Raw genomic sequence first — 18,619 nt, 5'->3', positions numbered from 1 at the left:
TTGTCCCCAAAAAAAAGCTTCAAATGACTGACGTCATGTCACTGTCACTAATAAACTGTAGAACGCGGTCAGCTGAGCGCGTGTCATCTGCTAAAATCGACGATAGATCAGGCGAGAGCTGTAGACGGGAGCGTAACGGATTAAAATAGGGGCATTCAATTAAAAGGTGTCTGACCGTCCACAGCTGAGAGCAGTGGGGACAGAGTGGGGGAGGATCACCGCTTAAAAGATGTCGATGACTAAAAAGACAGTGCCCTATCCGGAGTCGAGCTAAAATTACCTCCTCCCGACGACGCGTTCGGGAGGAAGAGGTCCAAGCGCAAGGAAGGGCTTTCACTTCCCGCAATTTATTGTGGGGAAGTGTTGACCAATGCGCATGCCATAAATGAGTAACTTGGCGACATAAACCGCTCCGTAGATTGGTAAACGGAAGAGACTGAAGAGCTGGCCGAGGAAGAGAGACTGCAGCCTTGGCCGCTATATCGGCCGCCTCATTTCCACAGATAGCAGCGTGTCCCGGGAGCCAGAGGAACGCCACTGAGACGCCCCCCAGGTGGAGCAAGCGCAGACAGTCCTGAATCCGGTGGACCAGAGGGTGCACAGGGTAAAGAGCTTGGAGACTTAGGAGAGAGCTGAGAGAATCTGAGCAGATTACGTACTGTATCCGCTGATGGCGGCGGATGTAGTGGACAGCCTGGAGAACAGCGTAAAGCTCCGCAGTATAAACCGAACACTGGTCAGGAAGCCGAAAGTGATTTGGGGTGTCGCCAACAATATAGGCACTCCCTACACCTAGCGATGTTTTCGAGCCATCGGTGTAAATAAATGTGGCTTCCGTCATTTGTGCACATAGAGCAGCAAATGCCCGACGGTAAACAAGTGTAGGGGTACCATCCTTGGGAAATTGACATAGGTCTCTGAGCAAGTCGATCCGGGGACGGAGCCAAGGCGGTGCTGTACCCCAAGTTGTCAAGAAGGTTTTAGGAAAGCGGAAGGAAAGAGAATGGAGCAGTTGACGGAAGCGGACTCCCGGGGGTAGTAGGGAGGAGGAGCGGCCTGCATACCAGACATCAAAGGAGGCGTCGAAAAAAAGGTTATGGGCTGGATTAGCAGGCATGGAAGACAGATGGCTAGCATAACGACTCAGAAGGACTGCCCGCCGATTGGACAGCGGAGGTTCAGCAGTCTCAGCATAAAGGCTTTCCACAGGGCTGGTGTAAAAAGCTCCAGACACTAAACGTAATCCACGGTGGTGGATAGAGTCAAGACGCCGAAGAATAGACGGCCGAGCAGAGGAGTAGACTATGCTTCCATAATCCAATTTCGAGCGCACTAAGGCGCGATAGAGGCGGAGAAGGACCACTCGGTCCGCTCCCCAAGAGGTACCATTCAGGACACGGAGGGTGTTAAGGGAACGCAGACAGCGAGCCGAAAGGTAGGAAACGTGGGAGGACCAGCACAGTTTTCTGTCAAACATAAGACCCAAGAATTTAGCGACGTCGGAAAACGGAAGGTTGACAGGACCTAGATGTAAGGAGGGCGGAAGAAACTCCTTACGTCGCCAAAAATTAACACAAACGGTCTTACTGGGTGAGAAACGGAAGCCGGTTTCGATGCTCCACGAGTGGAGGCGATCGAGACATCCTTGAAGACGTCTTTCAAGAAGGCTGGTCCGTTGAGAGCTGTAGTAGATCGCAAAATCGTCCACAAAGAGGGAGCCCGAGACATCAGGAAGGAGACAATCCATAATTGGATTTATGGCGATGGCAAACAGTACAACACTCAGCACGGAGCCCTGGGGTACCCCATTTTCTTGGGAGAAAGTACGGGAGAGAGTAGTGTTCACCCGCACCCTAAATGTGCGCTCTGCCATAAATTCGCGAAGAAAAAGGGGCAGCCGGCCTCTAAAGCCCCAAGAGAACAGTGTGCGGAGGATGCCTGTCCTCCAACAGGTATCGTACGCTCTCTCCAGATCAAAAAATATTGCTACCGTTTGGCGTTTCCGGAGAAAATTGTTCATGATATAAGTGGAGAGAGCAACAAGATGGTCAACAGCAGAACGATGCTTTCGGAATCCGCATTGGGCTGGTGTTAAAAGACTGCGGGACTCCAGCCACCAAGCTAAACGGTAATTCACCATACGCTCCAAAACCTTACAGACACTACTCGTGAGAGAAATGGGGCGATAGCTAGAGGGGAGATGTTTGTCCTTTCCAGGTTTCGGAACGGGAACGACAATAGCTTCCCGCCATCGCCTGGGAAAGGTACTGTCGGTCCAAATTCGATTATAAAGGCGAAGGAGGTAACGCAGGCTATGGGTTGATAAATGCAGCAACATTTGGACATGGATACCATCCGGTCCTGGGGCGGAGGAGCGAGAAGAAGAGAGTGCATGTTGGAGTTCGCGCATGGAGAAAACAGTATTGTAGCTTTCGCGATTTTGAGAGGAGAAAGTAAGATGTCGCACTTCCGCTGCACGTTTCTTCGGGAGAAACGCTGGCGGGTAATTTGAAGAGCTCGAAATCTCAGCAAAGTGCTGACCCAATGAGTTAGAAATTGCGACGGGGTCCACTAAGGTATCATGCGCGACAGTGAGCCCAGAGACCGGGGAGAAACTAGGCGCGCCTGAGAACTGTCGAAGCCGACTCCAAACTTCCGAGGAGGGAGTGAAGGTGTTAAATGAGCTAATAAAGAATTTCCAGCTTGCCTTCTTGCTATCGCGGATGACGCGACGGCATCGCGCACGGAGCTGCTTATATCGGATACAGTTGGCCAAAGTTGGATGGTGACGGAAAATGCGAAGAGCACGTCGCCGCTCACGTATTGCGTCACGGCATGCCTCGTTCCACCAAGGAACTGGAGGGCGCCGGGGCAATTCGGAGGTGCGTGGTATTGAACGTTCCGCAGCTGTGAGAATAACGTCGGTAAAATGTGTGACCTCATCGTCGACGCTGGGAAAGCGACGGTCATCAAATGTCGCTAGAGACGAAAAAAGTGTCCAATCGGCTTGGGCAAACTTCCAGCGTCGCGAGCGCATATATGGCAGTTGAGGCTGCAGTCGAAGAACACATGGAAAGTGGTCACTCGAGTGTGTATCATCAATGGCGAACCATTCGAAGCGCCGAGCTAGCGGAACAGTACCAACCGCAAGGTCCAAATGGGATAAATTTGCCGTGGAGGCAGATAAAAATGTGGGGACCCCAGTGTTGAGGCAGACTAGATCCGCTTGGTGGAAGACGTCTAGCAATAGTGAGCCCCGTGGACAAGGATGTGGAGATCCCCAAAGAGGGTGGTGGGCATTGAAGTCCCCAACCAACAAATAGGGGGGTGGAAGCTGATCAAGAAGATGAAGGAGATCAGCTCGTGCCATTGGTGTAGACGATGGAATGTATACCGTACAAAGAGAGAACGTGTACCCAGAAAGGGAAAGACGGACGGCGACAGCTTGGAAGGAAGTGTTTAAGGGGATTGGGTGATAATGGAGAGTATCATGGAGCAGAATCATGAGTCCTCCATGGGCTGGAGTGCCTTCAACAGAGGGGAGGTCATATCGGACGGACTGAAAATGAGGGAGAACAAAGCGGTCATGGGGACGCAGCTTTGTTTCCTGAAGACAGAAGATGACCGGCGAGTAGGATCGGAAGAGGATCGACAATTCCTCCCGATTGGCGCGAATGCCGCGGATATTCCAGTGGATAATGGACATTGGGTGAACAGAAAAGGGAGGAACGTGACCAAGGGTGCTGTCAACTTAACGACTGCTCAGAGCTTGCGACCGACAGCATGGAATGGCATTCAGTCGAAGGCAGAAGATCCTGATCCATAGGTTGGTCAGGAGCAGCTCCTGCCACCAACGATCGGCCAGTTGACCGGCCACCAACAGTGCGCCTCGGCGACACAGAAGATGGCCGAGGGCGATTTCCGCCAGGTGGTGCTGTAGATGGGACACGCCTTGGCGGAGAAGGAGAGGAACTGTGTTTCTTCGTAGCCTTCTTGGAGGTATGTTTAGATGAAGGAGGAACCGATGGTTGTGAAGTTGTAGTACGTAAAAACTCTTCACGAGAATGCTCTTTCTTTGAAGACTTGGCGTCTGACTTTTGGGCTCGAGATTTAGCAGAACCCGACGAAGGGTGAACCATAGAGTGGGCAGGCGAAAGAGGTGAGGTTGAACGGGCGATCTTTGCGCTGGCCGATCTGACGACCGTGGTACTAAATGTGAGGTCGCAAGTCTGAGTGGCCGCCTCCTTTGTTGGCCGAGGAGAAGCAAGGACAGTGCTGTATTTTCCTTTCTGAGGCACGGTGGGCTGTCGACAGGCGAGTAACTTTCGAGCAGCAAAGGTCGACACCTTTTCCTTCACTCTTATTTCCTGGATCAGCTTTTCGTCCTTAAAAACAGGGCAATCTCGAGAGGAAGCAGCGTGGTCACCCATACAGTTGATGCAGCGAGGGGATGGAGGTGGACAAGCACCCTCATGGGCATCCCTGCCACACGTAACACATTTGGCCGGATTGGAACAGGACTGGCTGGTGTGGTTGAACCGCTGACATCGATAGCAACGCGTAGGGTTTGGGACATAAGGGCGAACGGAAATTATCTCATAGCCTGCTTTGATTTTTGATGGGAGTTGAACTTTGTCAAATGTCAAGAAGACAGTGCGGGTTGGAATGATGTTCGAGTCAACCCTTTTCATAACCCGATGAACAGCCGTGACGCCTTGGTCAGACAGATAGTGCTGAACTTCTTCGTCAGACAATCCATCGAGGGAGCGCGTATAAACGACTCCACGCGAGGAATTTAAGGTACGGTGCGGTTCCACCCGGACAGGGAAGGTGTGGAGCAGAGAAGTACGCAGCAATTTTTGAGCCTGGAGGGCACTGTGTGTTTCTAACAACAGGGTGCCATTCCGTAATCTGGAACAAGACTTTACAGGACCCGCAATTGCGTCGACACCTTTCTGAATAATGAAAGGGTTGACCGTGGAAAAGTCGTGACCTTTGTCAGACCGAGAAACAACAAGGAACTGTGGCAACGATGGAAGAACCGTCTGTGGCTGAGACTCAGTGAACTTACGTTTTTGAGCAGACATAGTGGAAGGTGAGGAAACCATTGCGGAAGAATCCCCCATGATTACCGGCGTCTCCGATGGCGCGCTCCTCCCTTGTGGGGGCCCTCACCGAGGGCACACCCGCCTTAGGTGATTGTTCACACCTCAGGTCACACCTCCCGACAAACGGACGGAGGGACCAATCGGCACTTTCGGAAGGTATCAGCTCGGGTAATCACCCCTCCCTGGGCCTGGCCTTTACCAGGGGGTACGTACGTGTCCTACCTGTCTACCCGGGGTGGGGAATTACGCGTTACCCCGTCACCGGCTACGCATGGAAGTGCGTGGGTCGGCCTTCAGACACGCACAGGGAGGAAGAAAGAGACAGGGAAAGGAAAGAAGAGAGGTCTCAAACGCCGCAGCGGAGAAAAGGGTAAAGAGAAGAGGTAAAGAGAAGAGGTAAGGAATAGAGAAGGACGAAGAAAGATGAAGACATACAAGCAAGGAAGGCGAAGAGTGCGGTACATTTACAAGCGTCCGTCTCCGGACGTAGGCACAAACCATACTCCCCAGAGGGGGAGAAAGGGAAGGAAAGAGCCAGAGGTGAGGGGGGGGGCGAAGATGGGGGATGGGGAAGGATACGGAAAGGGAAGGTATGCAGCCCGGAAAGGAAGGAAGGCCACATTAGCTCGGGGTCCCGTGCTCGCTACACACGTATCCACAAAAGAGTTGTGGATCCCCTGGGGGGGATGGGGCAGCTTGTCAGTACAAAAACTGTAAAAATCTCAAAAATTTATGCAAGCATTACCATGATTTTCAGATTCATGGAGAATGGAATTTTTTCGCAACCAGTCACGGTAAAAATGTATGTGATGGTATTGGTGCTACCATTAAGCACATGGCATCACGAGCTAGTCTGCAGCACCCTACAGAAGGTCACATTCTGACACCTCTTCAATTATTTACCTAGTTACAGAAAAATATCACTGGTATACAATCATTCTATGTTTCGAAAGATGAGGTGAAATCAGTTGAAGAGCTGCTAAAAAGCTGACTAGAACATGTTAAAACTGTTGCAGGCACAAGGAGCCATCATCACCTCTCTCCAGCAGACTCTGACAATATGCAGATGAGCAGACTGTCCGGTTATAATTATAGGTTCATGCACAACATGTGTCTTCACGGTGTGTGTGACTCAGGATTCAGAAGCTAAAGCAGCAACATACAACCAGGTTGCTATGTTATTGCTGTTTATGATGACAAATGGTACTTAGGATGTGTTGCAGAGTGCTGTGAAGCAGAAGGTGATGTATTTGTGAACTTCAGGGCACCAGCAAGATAATTTCATTGGCCACGTTCGGCAGACAGGTTTTGGATTCCTTTTGAACATATTCTTATGACAGTTCCAGTCCCTACCACAGTGTCAGGAAGACAATACAAATTGCCACGCAATATACAGAGTACAGTAGCTAAAGTGTGGGAGAACTTCTGTTCGAAGCACAGTCGACTGGTTTTTAGCAGTTACGATGCAGTAAACATTAACGATAGGTTGTGTTAATCTGTCTATGTGTTGTTGCTCAGTGATTAAACAGTTGTGGGTGAGGATAAGAAGAGGCAGAACAGTTTACGATACGTTTATACAAAATTGTGTTGTGGAACAATAGCCACATCACCAAATATATCTGTCAACTTCCATTGTACACAAATGTCTTGCAATAACATGCTGAAATTTTGTGATGCATATCATTATGGTCTACTTATGCAGCGTGTGAAATTTGGCTTGGATACCACTTGTCCATTTTGTGCTATCACACTTCGAAAATCCATGTAACTCAGTTTTTGTGACTGATATGGGCATATGGGCATGATGAGTTCTGTGTGTGTTTAGGCCACATTAAGCTTACCACAAAATAATTTATATCCTTTCTGAATGAATTATATATGGCATAGAGGGCACCTACAATATGTACCTTATAATGTATTACACCTCCCACCATGAACTATGGACCTTGCCGTCGGTGGGCAGGCTTGCGTGCCTCAGCGATACAGATGGCCGTACCGTAGGTGCAACCACAACGGAGGGGTATCTGTTGAGAGGCCAGACAAATGTGTGGTTCCTGAAGAGGGGCAGCAGCCTTTTCAGTAGTTGCAGGGGCAACAGTCTGGATGATTGACTGATCTGGCCTTTTAACACTAACCAAAACGGCCTTGCTGTGCTGGTACTGCGAACGGCTGAAAGCAAGGGGAAACTACAGCCGTAATTTTTCCCAAGGGCATGCAGCTTTACTGTATGGTTAAATGATGATGGCGTCCTCTTGGGTAAAATATTCCGGAGGTAAAATAGTTCCCCATTCGGATCTCCGGGCGGGGACTACTCAAGAGGACGTCGTTATCAGGAGAAAGAAAGCTGGCGTTCTGCGGATCGGAGCGTGGAATGTCAGATCCCTTAGTCGGGCAGGTAGGTTAGAAAACTTAAAAAGGGAAATGGATAGGTTAAAGTTAGATAGAATGGGAAACAGTGAAGTTAGGTGGCAGGAGGAACAAGACTTTTGGTCAGGTGAATACAGGGTTATAAATACAAAATCAAATAGGGGTAATGCAGGTGTAGGTTTAATAATGAATAAAAAAATAGGAATGCGGGTAAGCTACTACAAACAGCATAGTGAACGCATTATTGTGGCCAAGATAGACACGAAGGCCACACCTACTACAATAGTACAAGTTTATATGCCAACTAGCTCTGCAGATGATGAAGAAATTGATGAAATGTATGATGAGATAAAAGAAATTATTTAGGTAGTGAAGGGAAACGAAAATTTAATAGTCATGGGTGACTGGAATTCGAGAGTAGGAAAAGGGAGAGAAGGAAACATAGTAGGTGAATATGGATTGGGGGAAAGAAATTAAAGAGGAAGCCGTCTGGTAGAATTTTGCACAGAGCATAACTTAATCATAGCTAATACTTGGTTCAAGAATCATAAAAGAAGGTTGTACACATGGAAGAATCCTGGAGACACTAGAAGGTATCAGATAGATTACATAATGGTAAGACAGAGATTTAGGAACCAGGTATTAAATTGTAAGACATTTCCAGGGGCAGATGTGGACTCTGACCACAATCTATTGGTTATGACCTGTAGATTAAAACTGAAGAAATTGCAAAAAGGTGGGAATTTAAGGAGATAGGATCTGGACAAACTGAAGGAACCAGAGGTTGTACAGAGTTTCAGGGAGAGCATAAGGGAACAATTGTCACAAATGGGGGAAAGAAATACAGTAGAAGAAGAATGGGTAGCTCTGAGGGATGAAGTAGTGAAGGCAGCACAGGATCAAGTAGGTAAAAAGATGAGGGCTAGCAGAAATCCTTGGGTAACAGAAGAAATATTGAATTTAATTGACGAAAGGAGAAAATATAAAAATGCAGTAAATTAAGCAGGCAAAAAGGAATACAAATGTCTCAAAAATGAGATCGACAGGAAGTGCAAAATGGCTAAGCAGGCATGGCTAGAGGACAAATGTAAGGATGTAGAGGCTTATCTCACTAGGGGTAAGATAGATACTGCCTACAGGAAAATTAAAGAGACCTTTGGAGAAAAGAGAATCACTTGTATGAATATCAAGAGCTCAAATGGAAACCCAGTATTCTGGATATTGAGGACAGTATTCTGGAAATGGAAGAGAATGTAGATGAAGACGAAATGGGAGATACAATACTGCGTGAAGAGTTTGACAGAGCACTGAAAGACCTGAGTCGAAACAAGGCCCCGGGAGTAGACAACATTCCATTAGAGCTACTGACGGCCTTGGGAGAGCCATTCCTGACAAAACTCTACCATCTGGTGAGCAAGATGTATGAGACAGGCGAAATACCCTCAGACTTCAAGAAGAATATAATAATTCCAATCCCAAAGAAAGCAGATGTTGACAGATGTGAAAATTACCGAACAATCAGTTTAATAAGCCACAGCTGCAAAATACTAACGCGAATTCTTTACAGACGAATGGATAAACTAGTAGAAGCCAACCTTGGGGAAAATCAGTTTGGATTCCATAGAAATATTGGAACACGTGAGGTAATACTGACCTTACGACTTATCTTAGAAGAAAGATTAAGGAAAGGCAAACCTATGTTTCTAGCATTTGAAGACTTAGTGTTCCAGTCAACATCGTCAAAAGCTTTCTCTCTCTTTCAAATTCTAAAGGTAGCAGGGGTAAAATACAGGGAGCGAAAGGCTATTTACAATTTGTACAGAAACCAGATGGCAGTTATAAGAGTCGAGGGACATGAAAGGGAAGCAGCGGTTGGGAAGGGAGTGAGACAGGGTTGTAGCCTGTCCCCGATGTTATTCAATCTGTATATTGAGCAAGCAGTAAAGGAAACAATAGACAAATTCGGAGTAGGTATTAAAATCCATGGAATAGAAATAAAAACTTTGAGGTTCGCCGATGACATTGTAATTCTGTCAGAGACAGCAAAGGACTTGGAAGAGCAGTTGAACGTAATGGACAGTGTCTTGAAAGGAGGATATAAGATGAACATCAACAAAAGCAAAACGAGGATAATGGAATGTAGTCGAATTAAGTCGGGTGATGCTGAGGGAATTAGATTAGGAAATGAGACACTTAAAGTAGTAAAGGAGTTTTGCTATTTGCGGAGCAAAATAACTGATGATGGTCGAAGTAGAGAAGATATAAAATGTAGACTGGCAATGGCAAGGAAAGCGTTTCTGAAGAAGAGAAATTTGTTAACATCGAGTATAGATTTAAGTGTCAGGAAGTCATTTCTGAAAGTATTTGTATGGAGTGTAGCCATGTATGGAAGTGAAACATGGACGATAAATAATTTGGACAAGAAGAGAATAGAAGCTTTCAAAATGTGGTGCTACAGAAGAATGCCGAAGATTCGATGGGTAGATCACATAACAAATGAGGAGGTATTGAATAGAACTGGGGAGAAGAGGAGTTTGTGGCACAACTTGACAAGAAGAAGGGACCGGTTGGTAGGACATGTTCTGAGGCATCAAGGGTCACAAATTTAGCATTGGAGGGCAGTGTGGAGGGTAAAAATCATAGTGGGAGACCAAGAGATGAATACACTAAGCAGATTCAGAAGGACGTAGGTTGCAGTAAGTACTGGGAGATGAAGAACCTTGCACAGGATGGAGTAGCATGGAGAGCTGCATCAAACCAGTCTCAGGACTGAAGACCACAACAACAACAACAACAACAACAACAACAATGTATTACATTCTTTTAATCATATTTTGGAATTTTTTATTTTCCCCTCAGAAATATGTTGGTGTTATGATTCATGGACTGTGTTCTCTAAATGGATGTTACTGGGTTGTAAAAATTTCACTTGACTGTGAGGAATAGTTCCAAAGTTATTAAGACTTGAAGTTGGGTCTGAAGATAGATCGCCAGATGCGGGTTGCAATTTCTGGGTCACACCACTTTCTTTCACAAGTCATAATTCTGGAACTAACTGGCAGCGGAAACAAATACTTTGTACACTAGTGTTCCACACATGGTAGAATTAGTGTACTGAATTTCAGTCAAATCTGAGACTATGAGCTGGAGCCCCTGGTTGAACTGACATGGAATGACCCAGAGTCCTTAATGATATCTTTAGCTCATCGATCAAGTGTAAGAATTCTGTATTAGTCACTGAGGAAGGAGGACATATTACAACAAAACAGAAGTTCAGGCATATTCAAAATTTGTGAGCACAACAGTGTCGGAACATTACTATCAGAGTTCCAATTACTAACATAGCCATGTTTCTTACAGCAACGCGTACACTCTATCTACACTTGACGTTTAAAAGTTGCCAGTCCTTCAGACCTACCACTTCATCAAATCGCCACGGTACGGCTTCATGGCATATGTAAACAACAAGGGCTAGGCTTAATACTTATTACCAGATTATAGTAATTAGAGATTAAAATTAGATTTTAAGGAGTGGAGTGGTAATGAGCAGTAAACCTACTCTTGAGATTTGTTACACAATAACTGCTAAATGATAAACTTTTGTAAGTATAGCCTATGTACATGAAGTTGCTCTAGGGTGACAGCAACCAAAATTTCAGGGTGAATGCACAGGAATCCTGCGCTAACACATTTTTGAAGTTACTGTTCGATATAGACAGTAAAAGTACCATGTACAACTCAGACTGTGTTTCACGACCATAACCTAGAACACACAAGGAGTGCCAGTATTGCAAAAGCAGGGCAAAACCCGTACCTCTTTGCTACATGGCAAGCACAGCTATAGAAAGGGGCACAAATGATGCCGTATGATCACTCCCAGAGAACAAATGGCTGCCTAACCTACTATAGTGATGCGATATATGGCTTTAGATACCCATTTTGGACAGTTCGTCCTCAGCATGTCTGTTCATTCCGTCTGCATCACCGACCCCGTACAGAATGACAGTTTTACACGTTACAGGTCAGCACTGCTGGAGAACCGTGATATGCTGCTTACTGCCTGTCTGAGGACTTCAACTTTGAAACTGCAGTCTACTGGCTGTGGGTGGACTTCGTTGCTCCACGCAGTCGTATTCGATAGGTCACAGCCGTTACTGGTAGAAGATGCAGACCTATGAGGAAGTCCTGTGGTGAAGGGTTAGCTGATCAACAGCAAGCTACTCTCCTTCTTGTTGGGTGGGCACCTGAGTGCTGACTCCCAGGTTGTGCATGTACCACCTACCTGCCCGTACACTGGGTCGGTACAGATGATGTAAGCAAGCATCCCTTTTTGAGTGTACCGACAACTTCAATTTCACTGCCGGGTGTCTGCAGGTCGCCACATGGGATCCCGCTGCCGCCCTGCACTGATTCGTTGTCAGTCAGGGTATCGATCTGCCACACGATACACAAGTTGTTTGGGTGTCGCGTCAGACATCTTCGCCAACACCTAGGGAAGTAGCCCAACCTGTTTCCTGGCCACCAGGGAAGGCAGTATTCACTGTAGCAAACACATTAATAAAATGTTATTTCAGAAACCACTGTTACTTTGGTGCCTTCACATGTAAGAAACAAACGCTCCCCTGCCTTACAACCTCAATCGCCAGACACACTGTAATTTCACTGCCTGACCAATCCAAATTCAACATCCGCAGATCTCTTGACCCGAGGCGTGGCCATTACAAAGTATTTATATAACACACATATTAAATCAAACAATGGAAAATCCAGGATGGAATGTGCAATATTGTGAAAACGAAAGTTGCTTCTCACCAAATAGCGGAGATACTGAGTCGCAGTTAGGCACACCAAAAAGGCTGTCGGAAAGTGAGGCCACACTCTCACAGTGGAGCCTCAGTTGCTTGAGACTGCAGTCACGTGCGTGTGAGTTGCATTTGCGTTAGTGTGTATGTGTTGAAGGCGAAGGCGAAGGTCTTACTGGGCGAAAGCTATATTGGTGACAGTTTTTTGTTGTGCCTGTCTGCAACTCAGTATTTCCACTATATGGTGAGTAGCAACTTTCCTTTGCACACATGTTAAAAAAATATGTAGCCTACATTCACCTGAATGTTTATTTGTGTCATTCAAAAATTTGCAATATATTGGTCAAGAACTTTGTGAGATGTTTGTTAACAAAGTTCTGTGTTTATATAGTAAATATATATTAAAAATAAGTAGCCTAAGCCAGTCCAAATGTTTACTAGAATATCATGTAGAAATTTGAAGTACATTGATCAATTACTTTTTGAGAGTTTTGGTAACAATATTAAGTGACAACTTGTCTTTATACAGCAGTATAGATGGCTTAAAATCACGTAAGTAATTTCCTGAAACTTCTTAATCAATCAGTCACTATAGTGTAAATGCAACCATTTGTAATTTTCAGCACTGTGCAATACAGCACTAAACTGAGGTTCTTTAATGGCAGGTTTTGCTGGGACTTCATTGTCTGTTAGTGAGAAAAGACTTCAAAACTTTGAATAAAAAGATATCAACAGACAAGTAACTGTAAGCATGGACAATGGCCTGCACTATACATACCCTAAGCATATCATTTGTTCCTATCAGAAGGATCACCTTCTTTGAAATCAGGTACATTTCACTGACAACTCTTCTCAAAAGTTCACCAACTGTCTGGCCGCTGACACACAGTCCAAGGGCACGGGCACCATTGTACTCATCTAGAACCAAAAAATACTGTGACTTATGCAGTGTAAAATACGCTACAATGTAATATATCTGTAGATTTCAAAACTTAAAAAAAAAAAAAAAAACATATTGTATTAATAATAATAATAATAATAATAATCTCCCAAAGCATGCTGTAACACAGAAAAATGTTGGACAATTAGAACAACTATGTGTTTGTTAAAATATACTGACAACTGCTTTTCAGTTTAATGGCATACAAATCCTGTCACCTTTCTCCATAACTTTTTCCTGCCCCTTGCTGTCTTCAATTACTCAGCCCTTAGGTTTATCAGTTGGGGGTTAAGGGACTAAACAATGAGGCCATCAGCTCCACAGTCACGTGATAGTTCATCTGGAGTTTCTGAGGCCAGGCAGAAATTTTATTGAATTATGAAAGTATGTAGTAGTGGTAAAATCGAGGCCTTGAAAGCAACATTGATGCCAGAGCTGAGAAACAATATAAAAAAGAAGTAAGTGTGTATAGGACATCGGTATGTGGGTCAGAGAGGTGTCTCAGGGCTCATCTACAATGAGAGAAAACCTACCTACATTCGACCTCCAACAACCTGATTTAAGGCGAAGACAGTTTGAATGTGAAGAATGCTTTCTAGCCAGAAGATTCATAACAGTGAAACAGAGAAGGCTACAAATCTAATGGATATCAGTTTGGCTGATAATAATAAAATAAGGTGAGAAAAATAATCAAGTCAACAAGTGGGTGGGGCCAAACGAGTGTCCTCTGGGCTTTGCTGGCAATGGGAGCTGTCCCACCCATAGCTGTCCCACCCTGACCCATTACAGTGAAAACGTTAAAGAGGGGAACAGCACTCACTATTCATCAGAGTGCTACCCCTAAAACAAAAAATAAGCTGCAGCAGTAAAGTATAGCCTGTTCAAAATATTTTTGAATATCAGATATCCATCATTTTCAGGCAATGCTAATGTTCACAGAAAATACAATACAATTAAACAAAGCAAAGACGAAGTTTTTGAGAAACAGTAGACCAGGTAATGACAATTTGCTCAACAGTAAAATTAGGAACACACACTAGCAGGAGGAGTAAACAGATTCTATCTAGGAAGCAAGATTAAGGAGAATGGCTCAGCAAGTACAAGTGTAGTTCGGAAAGCATCCTTTTGAGTTAACACATGATGTATCACTGCTCTGTGGTGAGGACTTCTCTCTGTTGTTGTTACCATATAGTGATTTGCGAAGATGGGGAGACGAGAGGTGGATAAAAGAGAGATGGGGAGGGGGAGAGGGGAGATGAATTCAGGCAGTGATTAAGTACTTCATACAAAAGGCATGAAAGCAAAAGAAATTAACAAGTTTATATTTGATTAAGGCATCACTGGTGATGATCCATGTAATGATGAGCTGTGCCACTATGATAAGATTTGCCACTGGCCCAGAAAGTATTGTAAAAGTATATAAAAAGGTCACGGAGGATTGTTCACTAAGTGCAATAAACTGCTAAAGCCACAGGGAAGTCATTTGAGCAGGCTTATCACATTTTAACAGTGGAAGTGGAGAAGAGAAAATTATCTGTTATATAAGTGCAGACACACTTAATATATCTGTTCAGGCTTTCCCAGCGAGATCTTGACATGTGGAACAATCGGGTCTGCTGCCGGATGTTCGTGTCGCTCTGGCACAATATTTCGGCCATGTAACTCATTGCCTTCTTCAGGTGCTACCTGAGACTGCCGTGTTGGAGGATCTTGTCCAGTATTTATGCCCAGAGGGCGCTGGGTGCTCCCTTTGCCATCCACACCCGCCTGGCGCTGCTTGTAATGTGTTGTCTCTTCCCCAGTGCTCCCTCGGACGTCTGCGCCCGACTTGGGCGCCATCTGAGGCAGCTCTCTGAGGCCTGTCCTGTGTCGGGTGTTCCGTTCGCGGTCCGTGCCTGCCAGGTGCTGCTCCTGAGGTTTTTACCCCTCCCTGGTGCTCCCACGGACGTCTGCGCCCAGCTCGTCCATCATCTGTGGTCGTGGCAGTTGTCTGGGGCCGGACCTGCATGTGGCGTTCTGTTCGTGGTCCGCGCACGCTTGGGGCAGCTCCCGAGGTGTTGGCACTTCCCTGGTGCTCCGACGGACGTCCGCGCCCACCTAGTCCACCATCTGCAGTTGTGGCAGCTGTCTGAGGCCCGTCCCGCGTCGGGGGCCCTGTTAGTGGTCCGCGCCCGCCTGGCGCTGCTTGCAAGGTGTTGTTTCTTGGGGAAACAAGCAGCGCCAGGCGGGCGTGGACGGCAAAGGGAGCACCGAGCGCCCTCTGGGCATAAATACTGGACAAGATCCTCCAACACGGCAGTCTCAGGTAGCACCTGAAGAAGGCAACGAGTTACGTGGCCGAAATATTGTGCCAGAGTGACACAAACATCCGGCAGTAGACCCGATTGTTCCACATGTCACTGTCAATATAGTTTCAGAAATGCATCAAAATGGAAATGTCTGAATAACGTTTGTTCCATTTTCAGAGCGAGCGACAAGATTTCTTGTGCCTATTTATGGCTACAGATGGAACTTGGATCCACTACCATACCACTGAGACGAAACAACAGTCAAAGCAGTGGAAACATGTCGAGTGTCCACCAACAAAGGAAGCAAAGGCAATATAGTCGAGCACAAACGTGATAGCATTAGTTTTCTGTGATGTGAACAGGATTTCGCTGATAGACTGTCTTTGCACTAGTCAAATAATTATAGGTCAACACTAAGATAACATCCTGGACCAAATACAGAAAAAGATATCTGAAATAAGGTCAGGTTTGGCAGGGAAGAAAGTCAGAGATTCTTTTTAGAACTATAACTTTCTTGATTTATAATTATAACATATTTCAGGCCAATTTTTATGCAGCTTATAGTTAATGTGCAGCCACATGCAAGTGTCACTGCCACGGCAAAATACACATTCTAAGACATGAATTTTTGTCATGCCTGAGCCATTTGCCTGATCTGGGAGGCAGATATATGTTCGGTGGATGCTTTGAAGCCGGCAACCATAGGACGGCCAGAATGATTGAGTTTGTGGATCTTAGGAAGAAGATAAAAAAGGTAGGTGTGCGTGCTTGGGTGGGGTGAGAAGTTCTATGGATTGAGGTGTTAGTGGTTATGAGGGGCCTGAGGATTTAAGGAGGGACTGCAGGTCAGTTTGAATCAGAGGGATGGGATCCTGATGGCAGACACTGTATGTAGAAGTGTCAGACAGCTGGTGTAGACCTTCACTAACATACTCCTTTCGGTCAAGTACTATAGTGGTAGATCCTTTGTCTGCTGGGAGGATAATGATGGAATCATCAGCTTTTAGAGAACTTAGAGCCTGGAGTTCTGCAGAGGATAGGTTAGGGTAATGTTTTAAGGACCTGCGGAAGGGCTGTGAAGCAATGCTGGGTGTGAGGCATTCTTGGAAAGCTTATAAGGGATGATTTTGAGGTAGTCGTGGTGGATCAAGTTGGGATCGTGGTCTGAACTGTTCAAGGCAGGGTTCAATGTCAGGTGTGCTGTTGGAAAGGTTTTGGTGATGGGTTGCAAAGTGATATTTCCAATGGATATTATGTGTCAGGGAATGGGAGGTCATTCACTGAAGCAATATGATCAAATGCAGGTTTAGGACTGGAAGTGAAGATAATTCAGGAGGGGAGAGTGCTTTAGATGAGAGGTTAAGGACACTGTCCTGTTGTGACTGGTTCTTGGGATTACGGGTTATTCTTGGTCTGGGAGGCACTGGTGAAGGCTGTGGGATGCTAAGGAGGTTGGCCAAGCTTGGTTTGTAGAAGAGGAATGGTGGTTGAGAGTGTGGCTGCTTAGGGAGCTGCAGAGGGACAGGAAGTGAAACACCACTGTTCAGGTAGTTTAGGAGAAGGTGGGATAGCTTTTTGAGGTGAAGTCTGGGATGGTGTTGCAGTTTGAAGTTGGCTTGGTGGACGATACCATTCAAGGAAACATGAGGGTACGTAACTGTAGGATTTTGTAGGAGGAGAGAATTCTGGTAGAGTGAAAATTTGCTGATGAGGAATGTAGGTCACAGATTAGCCGGGTAAGAGCAAGAGGTTGCTGTATTTAAAACTGTAAAAGAGCCTGGTGTAGGGTAGGACTGCATCCAGAAACAGGGACTTTCAATGTTAGGCCTTTTGGAGTAACTTCAAGGGACAAGCAGGTTTCAAGAAACAGAATATGGGACCTTGGTTTTGTTAGTGCAAAGGCATGTTTTTGAAAAGAACAGATGTAATATGAGGTGGGATTCATCATGGCAAAAGAAGATAGTTTGGAGAGTTAGAAATCATAAGAGTGGAGGGGAAAAAAAAGCTCAGGGTGGAAAAGATAGAAAAATGGAAGAAAAGCAAGGAAAAAAAGTCAGAAAAATTCATACGGAAATTGTTAATAAGAGGTAATGAGCGGGCAATTTATATTGATATGAAAAATAATAAAAGGAAAAAAATCGATCAGGAAAGTCGTCAAAACAGATGAAATGTTAGAAACTGGATAAACTGAAAGCGACACAAGTGACAGCAATAAAAGTCGACTAGAGCGGTTTGCCGAAAAACAAATGCAGAAAAACATGGAAGAATTATGTATAAATAAGACAAGTGGATGGTGGAAAAGAAAATCGCTCTCAAATCTGCAAATAAATCGGCAGAAGACAATAGGGAGAAAGCCATGCAGTATAATGAACTTAAATCATTTTATGCAAATTCGTAAATAACTATGCAAATAAAAATGAAAATGGACCCATCTATGAGCATGGAAATCAGTATTAGAAAAGATGTTGGGGCAAAGTGATGATTAATCTGGGTGATACAGATAAATAAGTGGATGAAATAGCACATACAGTAGGAAACAGACGGCAGTTTGAACATGATAGACAACAACAAAGACTGGCAAGAGGGTTAAATAAGAAGGAATGATGGCCACATGGAATAATATAACAAAAACAATCAATTATTGGTAAAATTATTTAATTGGATAGGTAAAAAATCTACTCACCAAGTCGCAGCAGAACACACATATAAAATACTGTTGTGATTGGCAAGCTTTTGGAGCCAGTGGCTCCTCCTTCAGGCAGAAGGGTTGAAGGGGAAGGAAGAAGGGTGGGGATAAAGGACTGGACAGGTCTAGGAAAAGGTGTAGATTTTGGGAAAGTCACCCTGAACTGTGAGTCAGGGGAGACTTACTGTATGGGATGAGAAGGATAGACTGATTGTTGGGGACTGCATCAGACAAGATGCGAAAACCGAGAGCTTAAAGATTGAAGACAGGGTAATATGCGAGACAGAGATTACTACTAAAACATCGTGAACACGTTAATAAGAGAGAAAAGCTAACTGCATTGTATGTAACAGAGGTGGGCAGTGAAAAATAGACAGGAAAGACAATCAAAGATAGAGAAAACTAAAACGGAGTGAAGAAATGAGTAG

The 18,619-nt window shown here is 45.2% G+C and overlaps 1 protein-coding gene across 1 annotated transcript in view; it reads right to left on the bottom strand.

Moving 5' to 3' along the window:
- LOC124551237 overlaps positions 1 to 18,619 on the bottom strand; it is a 146,770-nt gene that overhangs the window by 54,687 nt on the left and 73,464 nt on the right. The window contains exon 4 of the mRNA XM_047126232.1: positions 13,056 to 13,195. Within this exon, the coding sequence (XP_046982188.1) occupies positions 13,056 to 13,195 (140 nt within the window). The remainder of the gene's footprint in view (positions 1 to 13,055; positions 13,196 to 18,619) is intronic.

Source organism: Schistocerca americana, chromosome 9 (genome assembly GCF_021461395.2).
Source record: "Schistocerca americana isolate TAMUIC-IGC-003095 chromosome 9, iqSchAmer2.1, whole genome shotgun sequence".
Classification (NCBI taxonomy): domain Eukaryota; kingdom Metazoa; phylum Arthropoda; class Insecta; order Orthoptera; family Acrididae; genus Schistocerca; species Schistocerca americana.
The sequence above is the reverse complement of the archived record's forward strand: the minus strand, read 5'-3'. Positions and strand labels throughout refer to the sequence as shown.